We start from the raw sequence: 15,615 nt of genomic DNA, 5'->3' as shown, positions 1-15,615 counted from the left end.
AAAAATCTGTAATAAAAAGGTATAACGACTGGCAGCAGCGTTTCCAGACGGATACCGTGAAATTACAGTAAATAACCATATCACAGTAGTACATGTGATAAACTGTAAAAAAAACAAAACAAAAACAGAGCACATTTTAAAGTCAAAATCAGTTAAATTACATTAAATAAACTGTCATTTAATATGGGTATTTACTGCCATTTCAAAGTATCCGTCTGGAAACTTTGCTGCCAGACGTTTTACCGTTTTTTTACAGTTCATATTTTTACAGTATAATATTGGTAATAAATGCATAAATACTGTAATTTAACATGGTTATTAACTGTCATCAGAATCAGAATCAAAATCAAAAATACTTAAATAATCCCAGGGGGAAATGATTTAAATTGAATTTCACAGTATCTGTCTGGAAACCTTGCTAGCAGTTGTTTTACCGTTCATACTTTTACAGTGTATTGTGTCTGCGACGACAGCACAAAGGGCATCCAACATGAAACAAGAGCACCTGTAGTAAACACAGAGTACTTTTCTAGCAGTTCCCCACATATTGCATGATAGGTGCTATTACTGGTCCTCCATATTATTGCTCTGTGATGTGATGAGATGCAGGGAGCTCATTGGTCATGCATCAGAAGGTGCCGCGGTGTTGTGTGAACATCTCATTTTAATTGTGCATTTATAGAGAGAGGAAGTGCCGCCAGAGGAAGAGGGTGATGAGCTCTGAAGTCACACGTCCTCCGACTCTGGGTAAATAATGTTCCTGGCTGCACCTATCATTAATCCTCTGTCTTTAACACTTACTGTTTGTCAGTGGAAACCGGCCTCACTCCTTTTGATCTCGCCCCCTCCCCTCTCCTGCCCATTCAACCCTCCCTCTAAAAGACTCACCCACCCAGGTTCAGAGCAGAGAGACTGATGAGCCGCTTATAAAAAGTCTTCCCCAGCAGACAGCAGGGCCCGGTTATGACGACCCACCCAGAGCCCACCATCAATACCCACTAATATTTGCCTGTGTGGTTCCCAGCACGGCCAGGGCGATCCCCCTTCACGTCAGGAGTAGATGGGCTCAAGTGTGAGCTCACTCCACAAGATCTACTGTGTGTGTGTGGGTGGATGGGTGCCTGTGCACACAGCTGGGGGCTGCAGCAAGAAGATTTAACTGTGTTTTCTCACACACTGGTGTCTGCTGACCTCAGCTGCTCATATTTACATCAGGCCACTCTGAGCGCCGTGGAGGGAAAATAGGAAACAGAAAAACAAACCAAAAGGAAGAGATAGCTTCACTATCTATAAGGTGGAAAACTGTAAATGAATGTTTTCTGGGACTGTATGAATGTTTAGAATCAGTGCGAATTTATAGGAAACAAAATGCTGAGCTGTTGTGCCGTGAATGAGACCTTATCATATCTTATCTAATCTAAAAATAATATCTCCTGAGTATAAAAGGTTTGATGTCCAGCTCTCCAAAAAGTTTGATTCCATGTTTTAGCTGCATGTCTGTATCGTCATGTTTAAATTAAAATTTAATTATATTTAAATATATATATATATATGTGTGTGTGTGTTTGTGTGTGTGTGTGTGTGTGTGTGTGTGTGTGTGTGTGTGTGTGTGTGTGTGTGTGTGTGTGTTTGTCAACATGCTTTTTGTGATTGAAAAGGCAAATAAACCGATGCACAGATGACTAAAATAAAGTTACACACGATGAATAACACTGAAGCGTGGAGCAGAATTAAACGGGGACGAACCCCACCAACCTTTTCTCCAACAGTCAGCAAATTCCATTCAGCTTATCAGAATATATTTGTCAAAAAATAAACTATACATTTGTAATGCTTCTTATATTTCGTGCTTCTATATTATTGTGTTATATTGTATATGTATTTTTATATCTATTGGTTTTTCCTTTAATGGATATTATTGCCCCTGATATTAGTTATTCTAGGCTTTAGATACTTTTATTTTTATTATATTCATACTGATACTTACGATAGCCACTGTTTTTCTATGTTGGAGCCTCCCATCAAAGTATTTCACACGTTTGTACTTGCACTTCATTTATCTGACAGCTTCAGTTATTAGTTACTTCACTAATTCAGATTTTCACACACTCACCTTTCAAAATAAGATGCATTTGTTGCTGCAAAAATCTCCTTCTCATCAAGTCCTTTTAGCGTAGAATTCCCTTTGAACCTCATAGAATGAAAAAAATCCACTAGCACTGTAAGAATACTGTCCATATTTCATACGTTTTCTGCAGGGACCTGCCTGAAACCTTCTTTTATTCAAGACAAAGTGCATTTGAGTTAAAACAGACTTTTTACTTTGTATTATTCTACTTTTATCACTAGTGGTAACATTACTTAGATGAGTGTTATCGCTTACCAGTGATGGAAGTATTCAGATCCTTTACTGGAGTAAAAGTACAAACACTGCACCGTATAAAGTAAGAATGAAAAGTTAAAGTAAAGATAAAAATCTTGAAAATGCAGAAAAATCACATTTGCATAGTTAGAAAAGTTCTGAAATGCTGATCATTGCAGCTCTACTTCCAGGCCTATATATTAAATTTATTATACATTTATAATACATTTATAAACTATCATTTTTAAAATAAAGTCCATATGTTTGTGTGCCAAATCTAAATTTGTAAAGAATCCAGGAACTCAAAGTCTCAGATAAAAGTAGCGTTGTAAAAAGTATTTAGGTAGAAGTGAGAAGTACCTCAAATGTGTATTCAGTAAAGTACTTCAGTAAATGGAGCTAATGAGTTCCTTTGCACCACTGTTACTTAATACTAATAATTACATTACATTACATTTGATTCATAGTGTCAAATCATAAGAGAGGTTTGCAGGACGTTTGCATACAGACTAGAGCACCCTCTGCTAGTATTGTCTGTATACTCCGATCCCTCTGCATCTGCAGCTTAAAGAAGTCCACCATTACTGTGTCCCAGGTCAGAATAAATCCATCCCATAGTGGTCTGGACCTGCGTGAAGTCATGGTGACGGATGAATGAATGAAATTTGTGATTCTACAGTTCAACAGTGCAAATACAAGAGTAATCAGACCAATAGCTTATTTCTAAGCTCTCCCTCTGCTTCTGTAGAAGAATGGGTTTCCAGTAAACTTTGAATCTGATCAGATGTTACTGTTTCAGACATACACTGGTTCTGTTATTAACGGTGCAACACTGAACGCCGGAGGAAGTCTTTCCTTCTGCTGGCCATCAAACTCTACAATCCATCTAACCCCGGTCAGGTAAGGAACAGTGGAGACACTGTGTCCTGAGCAAATGTCACTTTATATCATCACTGCATCACTTTATATCATCACTGCATCACTTTATATCACTTTATATCACTTTATATCATCACTGCATCACTTTATATCACTTTATATCATCACTGCATCACTTTATATCACTTTATATCATCACTGCATCACTTTATATCACTTTATATCATCACTGCATCACTTTATATCACTTTATATCTTCACTGCATCACTTTATATCATCACTGCATCACTTTATATCACTTTATATCATCACTGCATCACTTTATATCATCACTGCATCACTTTATTAAGTTGTACTGTAACTTAGTTCTGTAAGAAATGCTGCTACATTTTTAACACTGTTATCACTTATCGCTCCTCATCACTTATTTAGTTTGTACTTATTTTATTTCTATATGCTGCTAAACTGCACGCTGCGTATTGTTGTGTATTGTATATACCTACAATGTCCCTTGCACTCTGTCACATTTAGTTAATTGTTTGATTTATTTTATGTTAGCTTTATTTTGATTTGATTTATATTTATGCTTATTGTCACTCTGATCCTTTCCCACCTTTGTATTGAAACTGTTGCACAATAATTTCCCTCGGGATAAATAAAGCTTCTTGAATCTCGAATCTTGAATCTTGAATCTTGAACAGCAGTGTATGTGGTTTTATATGTCCAGTGAAAGAGCTTGGATGAGGAGATTTTCAAATTCACTCGTTTATTATCATTTCTTTTTTCAAAATCCGGGCATGTCTGCACCTTTACTCGTCCATTCGAGTCATGCCTGGCTCCAGATCTACAGCGGATCAGTCTCCCACAGGAGCCGTGCTTGGATTCTGACCTAACAAATCGTCCTCCTCAGCAGATGTCCTCCTCCAGAAGTGTCTGGCTCAGTCCCTGTAGTGTCGAAGCTGAGCCTCCTCATCATCATTAGCATGCCAAAGGTCTCAAGGTCTACTGTAGGGCAGCGAGATGAGGGCCGGCGGGGAGGGGGCGAGAGGGGGGCAATTACTGTCCGCGCTAATTCTTTTTATCCCTTTCAAAGGGACGGGTGATTAGAAGAGGAAAGTTTAGATTTCCTGAACTTGAAGTGGAAACGCAAAAGTGACAGACGAAGCTCAGGGCTCAATCCACATCAGGGAGGGCTGTGTGTGTGTGTGTGTGTGTGTGTGTGTGTGTGTGTGTGTGTGTGTGTGTGTGTGTGTGTGTGTGTGTGTGTGTGTGTGTGTATGTGTGTGTGTGTGTGTGTGTGGGTTTTTGTGGGTGTGTATCTTAACTGGTGTAGCTTACTGCTGCCGGTAGTCTCACTTGCTGCTTTACATGCACACACTGAACCACTACAGTTACATAAATACAATAAAACATAATATATTATATATATATAGAATATACTACAGATAATTCAGTGTTCTTGCCATTAAATATCTGTAGGTCAGAGATCAAACATAACACCCTCTATGTTCAGTTTTACACTTACTCAAATATTTCCACTTTATTCGACTAATACTTGCGTAACTGCATTTCAGAGGGAAAGATTATACATTTATACATTTATCTGACATATATCATCCTGCAAAGTAAGATCTAACATATGATAATTGAATAGAATATAATGCGTTATTACAGATGAATCTGTCCAAGAGTATGTTTTAGCCCCATTAGCTACAACATTTCAAGGAATACTTTAACTTTTTTAACTTTTATTTGAAAGATAAGCAATTAGAATCATTTTGAATGGAGGACTTTTTGTCCTGATGATATGTTTTACACTAGTATTAATACTGTTACTTAAAGCAAGATTATATCACTTTTCAGGCTGTCCTCACTCACTGTTTGTACAGGTACTGCACTGTAATCCCTGTGCAATCCATTTATTACTTTAGACATGTCCAGAGCAAAGAAGGAACTGGGACGAGGTTGTATTAAAGTGACAGACTATGTACAGGGAGGGGGGCTGGGATGGTGGAAGGGTCCCAAACCATAACACCTGAAGTCTTTCTGATGCCTGACTCTATCCGTCAATAACCTGACTCCACCAGATGGATTGATTCTAATTTGCTCATTAGCATATCCATCTGGGAACTCTCGTTTGGAGATCTTTTGGGAAAGGGCGAAAATACTTTTTGCTGATTGGATAAACCCCCTGTCTATCACCAACATACGGGCCAAATCAACCAATCAGATCACTGAAGCGTATCACATGCTAACAGCATCGAGGCAAAGCTCAGAAAGTAAACAACATGTCGGTAAAGGACATTTAGCGTTTTTGTAACTTAAATTTACGGATAAAAGACACAATTTCAGGAGCCCGGTCCATATTCAACAGAAGGATCCAAGAGAAAAAAGTGTTAGAGAGCAACTTGATTGTTAGCTGCACTCATCTCATCCGCAGAAGCCGCCATGTTGTTTGCACTGAACAACCGCTTCTCGTTTCCTCACACTTAAATCCGCCTCAGAACAAAAATAAAGTAAAATACAATGGAGCTCAGAGATCAGGACGGAATCTTGAGGCTAAACCATCACCTTCTGTTGCCCAAACTGCCGTATTTCGTGAGATACCATACAAATTTTTGTTCATAAGTTTTCCTAGGAAATCACACAAACCGGTTAATGGGAAGACAGTGCAATTTTAAAGGAAAAAACAGCACAATCTTCCTGAAAAACTGAATTCATACACAATAAAACCCAACCTCCCAGCAGTTAACGCACTGGGGAGTTGTGCTGCTGCAGCCTTATGGTGGCTAATGTTAGCTGAGGTAGACGCTGCAGAAGCTTCTGGATCAGGTTGTTATGGCTATTTGTGCACTTCACTTATTTCTTTTAGCCATGTTTACCATCTGTGTTTATTTTTTTTGGTCTTTTTTTTTTTATATATCTTGATCATTTTTGCATATTTTATGTGTTTAGCTTTCATAATTTCTTGTACTTGTAGTTCCAAGCAGCAACATTTCATACTTGTAAGTATATGCGACTTATAGAATCTCTTGAATCTACTGCTATATGGTGCTTTATGCTCTACAAATCTGCAACAAACTCCCAGAAAACTGCAACTCTCAGTTCTTTTAAATCAAGACTGAAAGCTTTTCTATTTGCCGCTGATTTTCAATATACTAAAGTAGTAGTTAATTGACCTTTTATATGTTTTAAATGTATATGTGTTATGTGTTATTTCTCCCAATCTCTAATGTTTGATGTGAAGCACTTTGAATGACCTTGTTGTTGAATTGTGCTATACAAATAAACTTGCCTTGCCTTGCTACACAGAATTTGAGCTCAGTCAGACCCCTAATGATGGCGTCTTTGATGAAACGCACTGGAAAATAGTCAAAGAATTCTACATGACGTTGTTTCCTTACATGCATCTTGTGGAAATACTGTTCAGCAAGAGAGCTCACTTCTTCTGTCTCATACTCCCCATATAAGGCTTGGGATTATAGATGTATTCATATTAACTGAGGAGACAGAAAAGGAGGAAGAGCTTTTATTTTGACGTTTCTCTTTAACCCTTTATTTGTTGTTGAACCTTTATTTAAGCAGGGGAACCTCGCCTCTTTTTCATTCATCCTGATGCGGATTTCTTTTCAAATGTTTCAAGGATTTTGTTTTTAACCACGTTTCGTACAATTAAAGAGCTCCATATGGTGGACATTTTATAGGATGTTTACAGGTACTTATTTATTTTTGTCTCAGGGTTTCAATTTGACTACTTTTAGGCCAAAAATGAATAAAATCTTATGTATTTCTCCAGAATGTAGGGACGTTAAGAACATTTGAATAGAGGAATAAAGCAGTGTGGTGTCTGGTCGGATGTTTGTGCGGGTAATAAGGGGCGACACCCTGACAGCAACAACAGAGATACACACTAATAACACAACACAGATAACACAAAATAAAGTTATCATCACTTGTTTTATCCATTCTGCTCCATTTCTTCTCACAGGATCAGAGTGAAAAGTGTGATTGAAGAGCAGAAACAAAAATGCTGAGAAGAATCAGAAGAGATCGTTGGTCTTAAATAAATGTTTAAATATACATATTTGATTGATTCCTGAGTATGATATCACTTTAAGCTGCACTGAAAATCCTGACTTTTTGGTATAGTAAAATATATTAAATTAATCTAAGTCATCTATACAGAGTCAAATTAAAATTCAGTGGGAGCTAGAATATTTTAAGTAAACATTTTAGTATTTAGACATTCAATACATGTAACAAATTCACTAAATAGGAAGTGTACATTTGATTATATATCTACAAATACAATTAAAATGATTCATAAGTGATTGGTGAGTGACTTGTATTTGATATTCAGCAGTAAAATGTACTTACAAGGATTTTATGAAGTAAATCCTACAAGCTTTCCTTTTCCACTGTGCTTACACCTCTGACACTTTCTTATTTTTGACCCTTATCAGTCAAACGTGAGCTGGATGTGTTGTTTTGTCCCGTAACCAGCTTATGTCATAATTCATGAGAAAAATGACTTTGTGAGTGTTTTTTCTTCCCAGGACTGACTCATCCGCCTACTTGTGTTTACTTATTTAGGCCGGCAAAGTCCTCTGGAAAATATGCATCGTTATAACTGTCCCTTTGTGAAGCACCAGACCTCTGCAATATTTCTCACCTAGGTGAGTGTGTGCTGATGCCAGAGCGAGGCCTGCGCCGGGGTTAACCCTCAGCTCGCTGAGGCGGCGGCAGTGAGGAGAGAAGCTGTGGGAAACCTCAGCTGGCTCTCCAAGTAAACTTCATATTTCAGAGCAGACATTCGCTCACCGTGTGGGACGGAGATGCTCCTCCTGTACCTCCCGTTTGGCCCGTCAGTCAGACCGTGAGGATGTTTTGTGCTTTAATAAATCTCACCGGGCAACACCTGACGACCACGACACGCAGCTGAGGCTCAGGCGAGGGAGTGTTTTGTTGCTGCAGCTCCACACGACGACTGGATCCGGTCTTGATCTGGAGTTATGATGCAGCTTCCTGTGAGTGGAACAGAGCCTACAGGCCCAGTCTGCAGTTTTTTTTGTTTTTTTTAACACTCCTTGTCTCTTTCTCTCTGTCTCCAAAATGAAATAAACACACACACACACACACACACACAGAGAGGGGGAAAAGGAAGAGGCTGCTGAATGATACGGGATGGAAAGGTGTGAGAGAACCCCTTTACATTTACGGCCTCTGTAGAAGTGGAGGAAGTGGTGTAGTAAAGTGGAGTCGCGCTCCAAAGCCCTCACTCAATTCCAAGTACATGACAGACAGTGGAATCAAACGGGAAGAAAAGCAACCAGGTTCAGAGAGGTGAAACATAAAAAGCTTCCTCAGGATCAGTCAGTGGGGACAATGTGAGCCTTATAATGAACACTGAGAGTCAGGGAGCTCAGTGTCAGCGCCAGGCTGTAACCACAGCCTTTTTTTTAAGATTCTTGCATTTTTTTTTGCATGACTGGGCCTTATTATAGATTTATAGCGGCTTATTCTACTGTCAGGAGTCAATAGGATATAAAAGCACACTGTTCAGTGGTGTCTTTGTATGTCAATACACGTATTAATGTTACAAATTGTGTCCCATATTGCTGTGATATTGTGGTTTGCCCATTTAAAGAGAGTTAGTTACGAGTTACTTACTGTTTTGTTAAAGGTAGAGTATACAGTTGTTAGGGGTCCCCTCTCAAACACTCACAGCTTCTCTCATCGCAGCGCTCTTCTCAGTAAATAATTTTATACTGTATTTCGCTGCCTATTAATAATGAGTTACAGCAATTGTTTCAGCTATGCAGCGGTTATGGCGGTGTATGAAAGATTCATATCATACGGGATATTAAAAGCAACACTAACACACAGTGGCCTGCAGTGGTGGAGGAAGTCTTCGGCTATGTTCTTTACACAAAAGCGTTACCATGTTGTAGAAATATTCCGTTACAACATTGCATTTATCATCACAGCCCGATAAAAACCACACATCTCACATTTAAAGTGGAAAAAGTGGGGAGTTAAACGTGTTGTTACAAAGTCTTTCTGACAGTTTGGAGAGACGTGGTTTTCACAGGGCAATGAAATGTACAGAAGTATAAGCGACTTTCGATTTCCATTCTTGGGTTATTAGAATTCTAAATGCATTCATGTGTAAGAAGCATTTTTATGTGAAAGCAGACTGAGGTGGAGCTGATTTAAAGGGCACACCACCTTAATTAAGCATCTCAGTACACTGTAAAAAGAATCTGTAATAAAACGGTAAAACTGGCAGCAAAGTTTACAGACAGATAGCGTGAAATTACAGTAAATAACCACATCACAGGATGACATGTAAAAAAACAAAACAAACAAAAACAGAGCACATTATAAAGTCCAATGAGATAAATTACATTAAATATACTGTTATTTAATATGGTTATTTACTTGTAATTTCAAGGGTAAACCTCTAAACTACAGCATTGTATGGAAAATGGTGATTAAAATACACAATACATTGTAAAAAAATAAAATATTAATTTACTAATAAATGATGATTAATTAACTGTAATTTTAAGAGTACAATTTAAAATAATGGAAAACATCTGTAAATCTACAAGGATTTCGCTGTTTTATCAGAAAATGGGGAAAATCTGTAAAACAAAAACAGAATATAACCTGTAAAACATTGTTTTTTTACAGTGTATGTTATGTCCATGGTGCCCCGTAAAACTGAATTAATATTTGTGAACATGAGCTCATCGCTCTCTCTCAACCAGACACCAGAGAAAGAAGTCTCAAATGGGAGAGTGATTTCGTTTTCTTTATTCTGTTGTGGTGTTGTCAGTTATGAAACAGAAAATGTTCCCATATACTTGGAACATTCCCCTGGGTGCTCTCAGCGTCATCTAGAGCATCTTTCACTATTAATTATCTATGGAGCGGTTCAGACTTTATACTTGGTGACATCCCAAAGTTGAGTTTTAGCACTCTAGTTTTTGGATTTGGGAGAGTTTTTCACGTTTACTTATGTTTTTGACAATCTTAAATTCACAGGAATAACCTGTATAAATTCTAAACATTGGACTTATTGACCCTTAAAGTTTTTGATAACATGTCTTCAAAGCATTTCTGAAACTAAACCATTTAAAAATCCGTTGGATTATCTGAAAAAAATGCAGTATGGCAATGTCTTTCTGATAATTTGGAGATATGTCACAGGACAATGAAACATGCACAAGTATGCAACACAAGTGATACTTATGATAAATATGTTATATTAAGTTATATCAATAGCCTACATTTAAATTAATTTAATTTGAATGCTACAGCAGGCCGAGGTGGAGCTGATTTAATAACACACTGGTCGTGAAATATGTAACAACGCATCGTATTGAAAAAACTCTTTATTGATTTTGCTTATAAATGATAATAACTTACAAGTTTAACTGTCAATTAAAAATATAGGTAAGTGAAAAGTAATCAGATAATTAGGAAAAAATATAACTAGGTAATATAACTAGCATATAAAAAGATAGAAAGATAAAAACACCCACGATGCAGCTGTGTTTTATTATTATTGTTATTATTATTATGATTATTATTACTGATGCATTCATGTGTCAGCAGCATGCCACTGTTGATGCAGCTGGAGCTGGTTGTGTAGTTCAATCTGTAACAATGTGTCCTAATCATAAACTCATTATAGGCTTTGTTTATGAAAGAATCTGCCAAGTCACTCTCTTTGGTTTTGGGCTATAGCAATACACTTGAATCATCATTTACTTATGAAGATATTTCTATATATTTCTCACGGGTTCGTCTCTTTCTGGTTATGCTTGTTTTATAAAAAAAGAAAGAAAAAAAAAAAGAGAGAGAATGGCCACTATAAGAGGAGAATATAAACAGTTCAACTTGCTCAATAAGGAGAGGGTTACCACTGTCCTGAAATGCAACCATTCATAATAATAATAATAATAATAATATAATAATAATCTTTATGCTTATGGAGCACTTTTCAGAAGCAGAGTTAGGTGTTTTGCAGATTCCTCACACTTTGCTTCAGTAAATGAAAGTTTCTGTTTGAATGGTAGACACGGCCTCTGAGCACTCAGCCTCACACTGGCTGAAATATTTCATATGGAGACTCGGGCCCATTATGCAAATGCCGGCATCACTTGTGGGCCGTCCACACTTTGGCACAACAGGAACACAGAGTCTGCCCTAATGGCCCATACTCAGTAAACACAAGCCTTCTCCCATGTGGATTTGAGACAACAAAAGATTAGCACTATTTGCAAATATACAACTGAGTTCAAAGGCACAGCTCTGCTCCCCGGCTTCCCTTCTTTTGTCTGAACGCAAAGCTTTGAATGCGGAGGACATCTGTAATAGATCCGTAGGTATCAAACTAAAACTCTCCAACTGCAGAGTCATTCTTTCAACGGGGAAAAGCAATTTATTCTGAGTGGAGTTTGGTTGAGAGAAGCCAATTTAAAATGGAAAAGTTGATTTTTATTGATCTAAATAAATAAATCTGATATCGTGCAGAGGGGTACAGCCTGGTAAGGGGGCGGCGTTTGGAGACGGTCAGAGAGGCGAGATGTGCGCGCACAAACCACGCCCCGAATCCCCATGAGGTCCCTGGGGGCCAGTTAAATGATGAGGCCTCAGGATTTAGAAAGGCAGTATCCCTCGGGCCTTCTCTCTGTAAGAGTCACCGAGCCCCTGCACTAAAACCTCTTGGATTTCACTTCTACCCACACTGTTTGGAAATATGACTTCCTCCAACACTGACCAGCGCCTGGAGCATCTCCTCAGCGCCGTGGAGAGCGAGTTCCAGAAGGGCAGCGAGAAGGGAGACGCGTCCGAGAGGGATATTAAACTGACGCTTGATGATGCAGACTTATGGAACAAGTTCAAAGAGTTGACCAACGAGATGATTGTCACCAAGACTGGAAGGTATGTCCAATGAAGCGATAGCAGCCCTGTGGAAAGGCCACCGCGGTGCCGTTTTGTAGCGCACAGGCCGGGCACATTTTACGCGCTTTTTACGCACGGGTGTTTCAGTGTGATGAGCTTCATTTAATGTATATAAATGTTGTTGATTTTAACATCTGTAAAGCGGGTTTTATTTTGACACGAGTGCTCTGTCAAAAGTGCTGCTCCTGAGGTCCGAGCGGCCTCGGGAGGTTTCTGGTCGCCTAACGAGAGCTGGTTCTGTGATTGAGCTCAAATAAGATGATCAAAGTTTGCCAAATGCTTTCACCAACGCCTTAAACAAATTCGTAACTGTTCTTGTTTCCCAGGAGGATGTTCCCGGTTCTCAGAGCCAGCGTCAGCGGCCTGGACCCCAACGCTATGTACTCGGTGCTGCTGGATTTCGTTGCCGCGGATAACAACAGGTGGAAATACGTGAACGGGGAGTGGGTCCCCGGCGGCAAACCGGAGCCCCAGAGCCCCAGCTGCGTCTACATCCACCCGGACTCCCCCAACTTCGGAGCGCACTGGATGAAAGCGCCTGTCTCCTTCAGCAAAGTCAAACTCTCCAATAAACTCAACGGGGGCGGACAGGTGAGGAGATGTGAATAATGTTAGTAATTATGGGGAAAGTCTGACTCTTTTTATACCGTTTCAGCTGCGCCTCAATGAGGCCCCCGGGATTAAAACTGGAAGATATAGTCATGTAATATAAAATAATTCTTCCAACGTTACCTGTGGAATATGAAACAAAGCCCAGTTCCTAAGATCCTCAAAAGTTGGATTTCTTCAGTACTTTGACACATGACAAAAATAATGTGGATCATTTAAGGCAATTCATTCAAGGGACCACTGGATTTTTCCCTTGACCACTGGATAGTTTCTACACTCGATCTGAGAAAAGCCCCATGGTGATTGTGTGAAATAACAATCCTTTTGCATAGTATAAAGCTAAACACTGACATTCATTTGTTGTTTCCCCTTAGATCATGCTGAATTCTCTGCACAAATATGAGCCGAGGATACACATTGTGAAGGTTGGGGGCATCCAGAAGATGATCAGCAGCCAGTCGTTCCCGGAAACCCAGTTCATTGCAGTCACTGCTTACCAGAACGAAGAGGTCTGCTTTGCATGGAGTAATTTCGTCATGAAACCTTATGAGCACTTCAAGTGAATGTCTGGAATATTAACTTTCATGTCCTCCCCACAGATCACTGCTCTGAAGATAAAACACAATCCTTTTGCTAAAGCCTTCTTGGATGCCAAAGAAAGGTACAACCTCGACGTCTTCCTCAAATGATGAACTCAGTGTACAGACAGTATGGAATCTAATGTGGTTTGTGATTGCAGGAGCGACCATAAAGACGTCCCCGACCACAGTGCAGACAGCCAGCAGTCTGGCTACTCTCAGCGTGAGTTTCATTTATTCATTCACAGTTATGAAATGGTTTAAAATCAGGAAAAAGTAAAGCTGTATGTATTTTCATACAAAGATCTGTGATGTGTTAAATGACTTCATTTTTTTGATTGAATCCCACAGTCGGAGGTTGGTTCCTCCCGGGCCAGATTCCTATCTGCCCCAGCAGCAGCCCTCCTCAGTTCAGTGGCACAGCAGGCCACTCCTCAGGCTCCTACTGCGAGCGCTACTCCAGCTTGAGGAGCCACAGAGCGGCCCCATACCCCAGCCACTACCCCCACCGTACCTCCGGCACAAGTAAGACCTCAGACTATATATATATATATATATATATATATATATATATATATATATATATATATATACACACACATATATTTCATTTATCGCGTCAGGGACAGAAACAAATGTGAGAATTTGGATTAATTTGTGATCTGTACATGTTTTCAGACAACTACATGGACAACACTTCAGGGACTCTGCCCACTCATGACAGCTGGTCTGCACTTCAGATCCCCAACTCCACAGGCATGGGCACTCTCTCCCACTCCACCAACTCCACATCTAACTCCAGGTGAGCCTCTTTACCATGCTGTCCAGCCTGCGGCATGCATTCGAAAAAGGGAGATGAAGAATGGCCGCAGAAATTCTTGCTCTGATGAAATAAATTTGTACCATGAAAAGCTGTGTGAACCCAGTTAACATGTTCATCTCCTGGGCTGGGATGGTCTAATGATCCACGATGTCAACAGCTTTGTCAGTTTTTGAGCAGACATTATCGACTGTCGCCACATTGATAAAACCCTCTTGTTCCTCTCGTCCACAGTCAGTACCCCAGCCTATGGTCAGTAGCCGGCACCACCCTCACCCCTTCGGGCTCAGCCTCAGGCTCCATACCTGGAGGTTTGACCTCCCAGTTCCTGAGGGGCTCCTCCTACACAGGCCTGACCTCCTCGCTGCCCGTCTCCTCGCCTTCCTCCATGTATGACCCCAGCCTGAGCGAGGTTGGGGTCGGGGACGCCCAGTTTGAGAGCTCCATCGCCAGGCTGACCGCGTCCTGGGCGCCTGTGGCTCAGAGCTACTGAGCAGAAACTGGGGGCTTTAGGAGCGGGACTAAAGACACAAATAAAAGGTCCTGGAGAAGATGAAATGTCACAAGACCTGCAAGGATCTCTTCTGGCTCCTGTTTGTGATAACGCTTAGATCATTCATTACGGAGCCTCTTATTTATAATAGGTGTACAGTTAGGTGGGAGTCATACCGAGCAGTTGACAGAATTTAAAAGACAATCATGTTGGACACACAGAATAATAAGCCTTAGAATAACTGCATGGTCAGAACTCCTTCTCTGCTCTTAGTCATTCCCAACATGCTTATTACACATTCATAACGTGTTTCTTACACTTTTTTTTACTCCTTTAGCTTCACACAACCAAACTCAACTGAGAAAGTTTCATTTGTGTTTTTATTCTTTGATATGTGAGATGAGAAAAAAATGGTTCCGCTAACATCAATGTGTATATGTGTGTAAATAGAATAAATTAACGGCGTCCAGTGTTTTCCATATAAATGTGCCTTTTCTGAATGCAATAAATGTTTCCAAATCGGACTGAGAGAAATAAGTGCCTTCTGCATCCCGGCAGAGTTTCCTTAAGACAGAAAAAACAAGTGTAAATAACTATCTATTTGTATTTGAACTCACTGTGAGTTATTATTTATGTCATTTAATAATAAATTAAAATTGTTTGTTTTCTCAAACATGGGTTTCATTTTGTCTCTGTGCTGCGAACATAGTACCTAAAATGATATTAACTGGAGGACTGAATTGTTTCTCTACTTTAAGTGCTATAATGTGGTATTTTTTTGACCAAAGCTTTAGATACGCTGAGATGCGCCATGTACATTAACACTAAAGTGCCATAATGTGTAAGGTCAAAGGGCAAACGTGGGCTACGGTGGTTTAATCAAGAACAAAAACACTA

At 39.6% G+C, this 15,615-nt stretch overlaps 1 protein-coding gene across 1 annotated transcript; it reads left to right on the top strand.

Annotated features, from left to right (window-relative positions):
- Window positions 1–11,965: 11,965 nt before the first annotated feature.
- Window positions 11,966–15,237, top strand: tbxta (T-box transcription factor Ta). Its single transcript, XM_083925706.1, has 8 exons — window positions 11,966–12,197; window positions 12,545–12,809; window positions 13,202–13,336; window positions 13,427–13,488; window positions 13,567–13,628; window positions 13,757–13,930; window positions 14,084–14,207; window positions 14,460–15,237. The coding sequence occupies exons 1-8, from the start codon at window positions 12,013–12,015 to the stop codon at window positions 14,716–14,718; spliced, it is 1,266 nt and encodes a 421-aa protein (XP_083781832.1). The 5' UTR covers window positions 11,966–12,012; the 3' UTR covers window positions 14,719–15,237.
- The last annotated feature ends 378 nt before the right edge of the window (window positions 15,238–15,615 follow it).

Source organism: Echiichthys vipera, assembly GCF_963691815.1.
Source record: "Echiichthys vipera genome assembly, chromosome: 13".
NCBI lineage: Eukaryota > Metazoa > Chordata > Actinopteri > Perciformes > Trachinidae > Echiichthys > Echiichthys vipera.
The sequence above is the reverse complement of the archived record's forward strand: the minus strand, read 5'-3'. Positions and strand labels throughout refer to the sequence as shown.

Bases quoted from the DNA above. Each gene is read 5' to 3' on its own strand.
- tbxta (XM_083925706.1), top strand. From the start codon at position 12,013: ATGACTTCCTCCAACACTGACCAGCGCCTGGAGCATCTCCTCAGCGCC. The intron at 13,337-13,426 runs GTCTGCTTTGCA...TCCTCCCCACAG, and splicing joins CTGCTTACCAGAACGAAGAG to ATCACTGCTCTGAAGATAAA. The intron at 13,931-14,083 runs GTAAGACCTCAG...ACATGTTTTCAG, and splicing joins CCACCGTACCTCCGGCACAA to ACAACTACATGGACAACACT.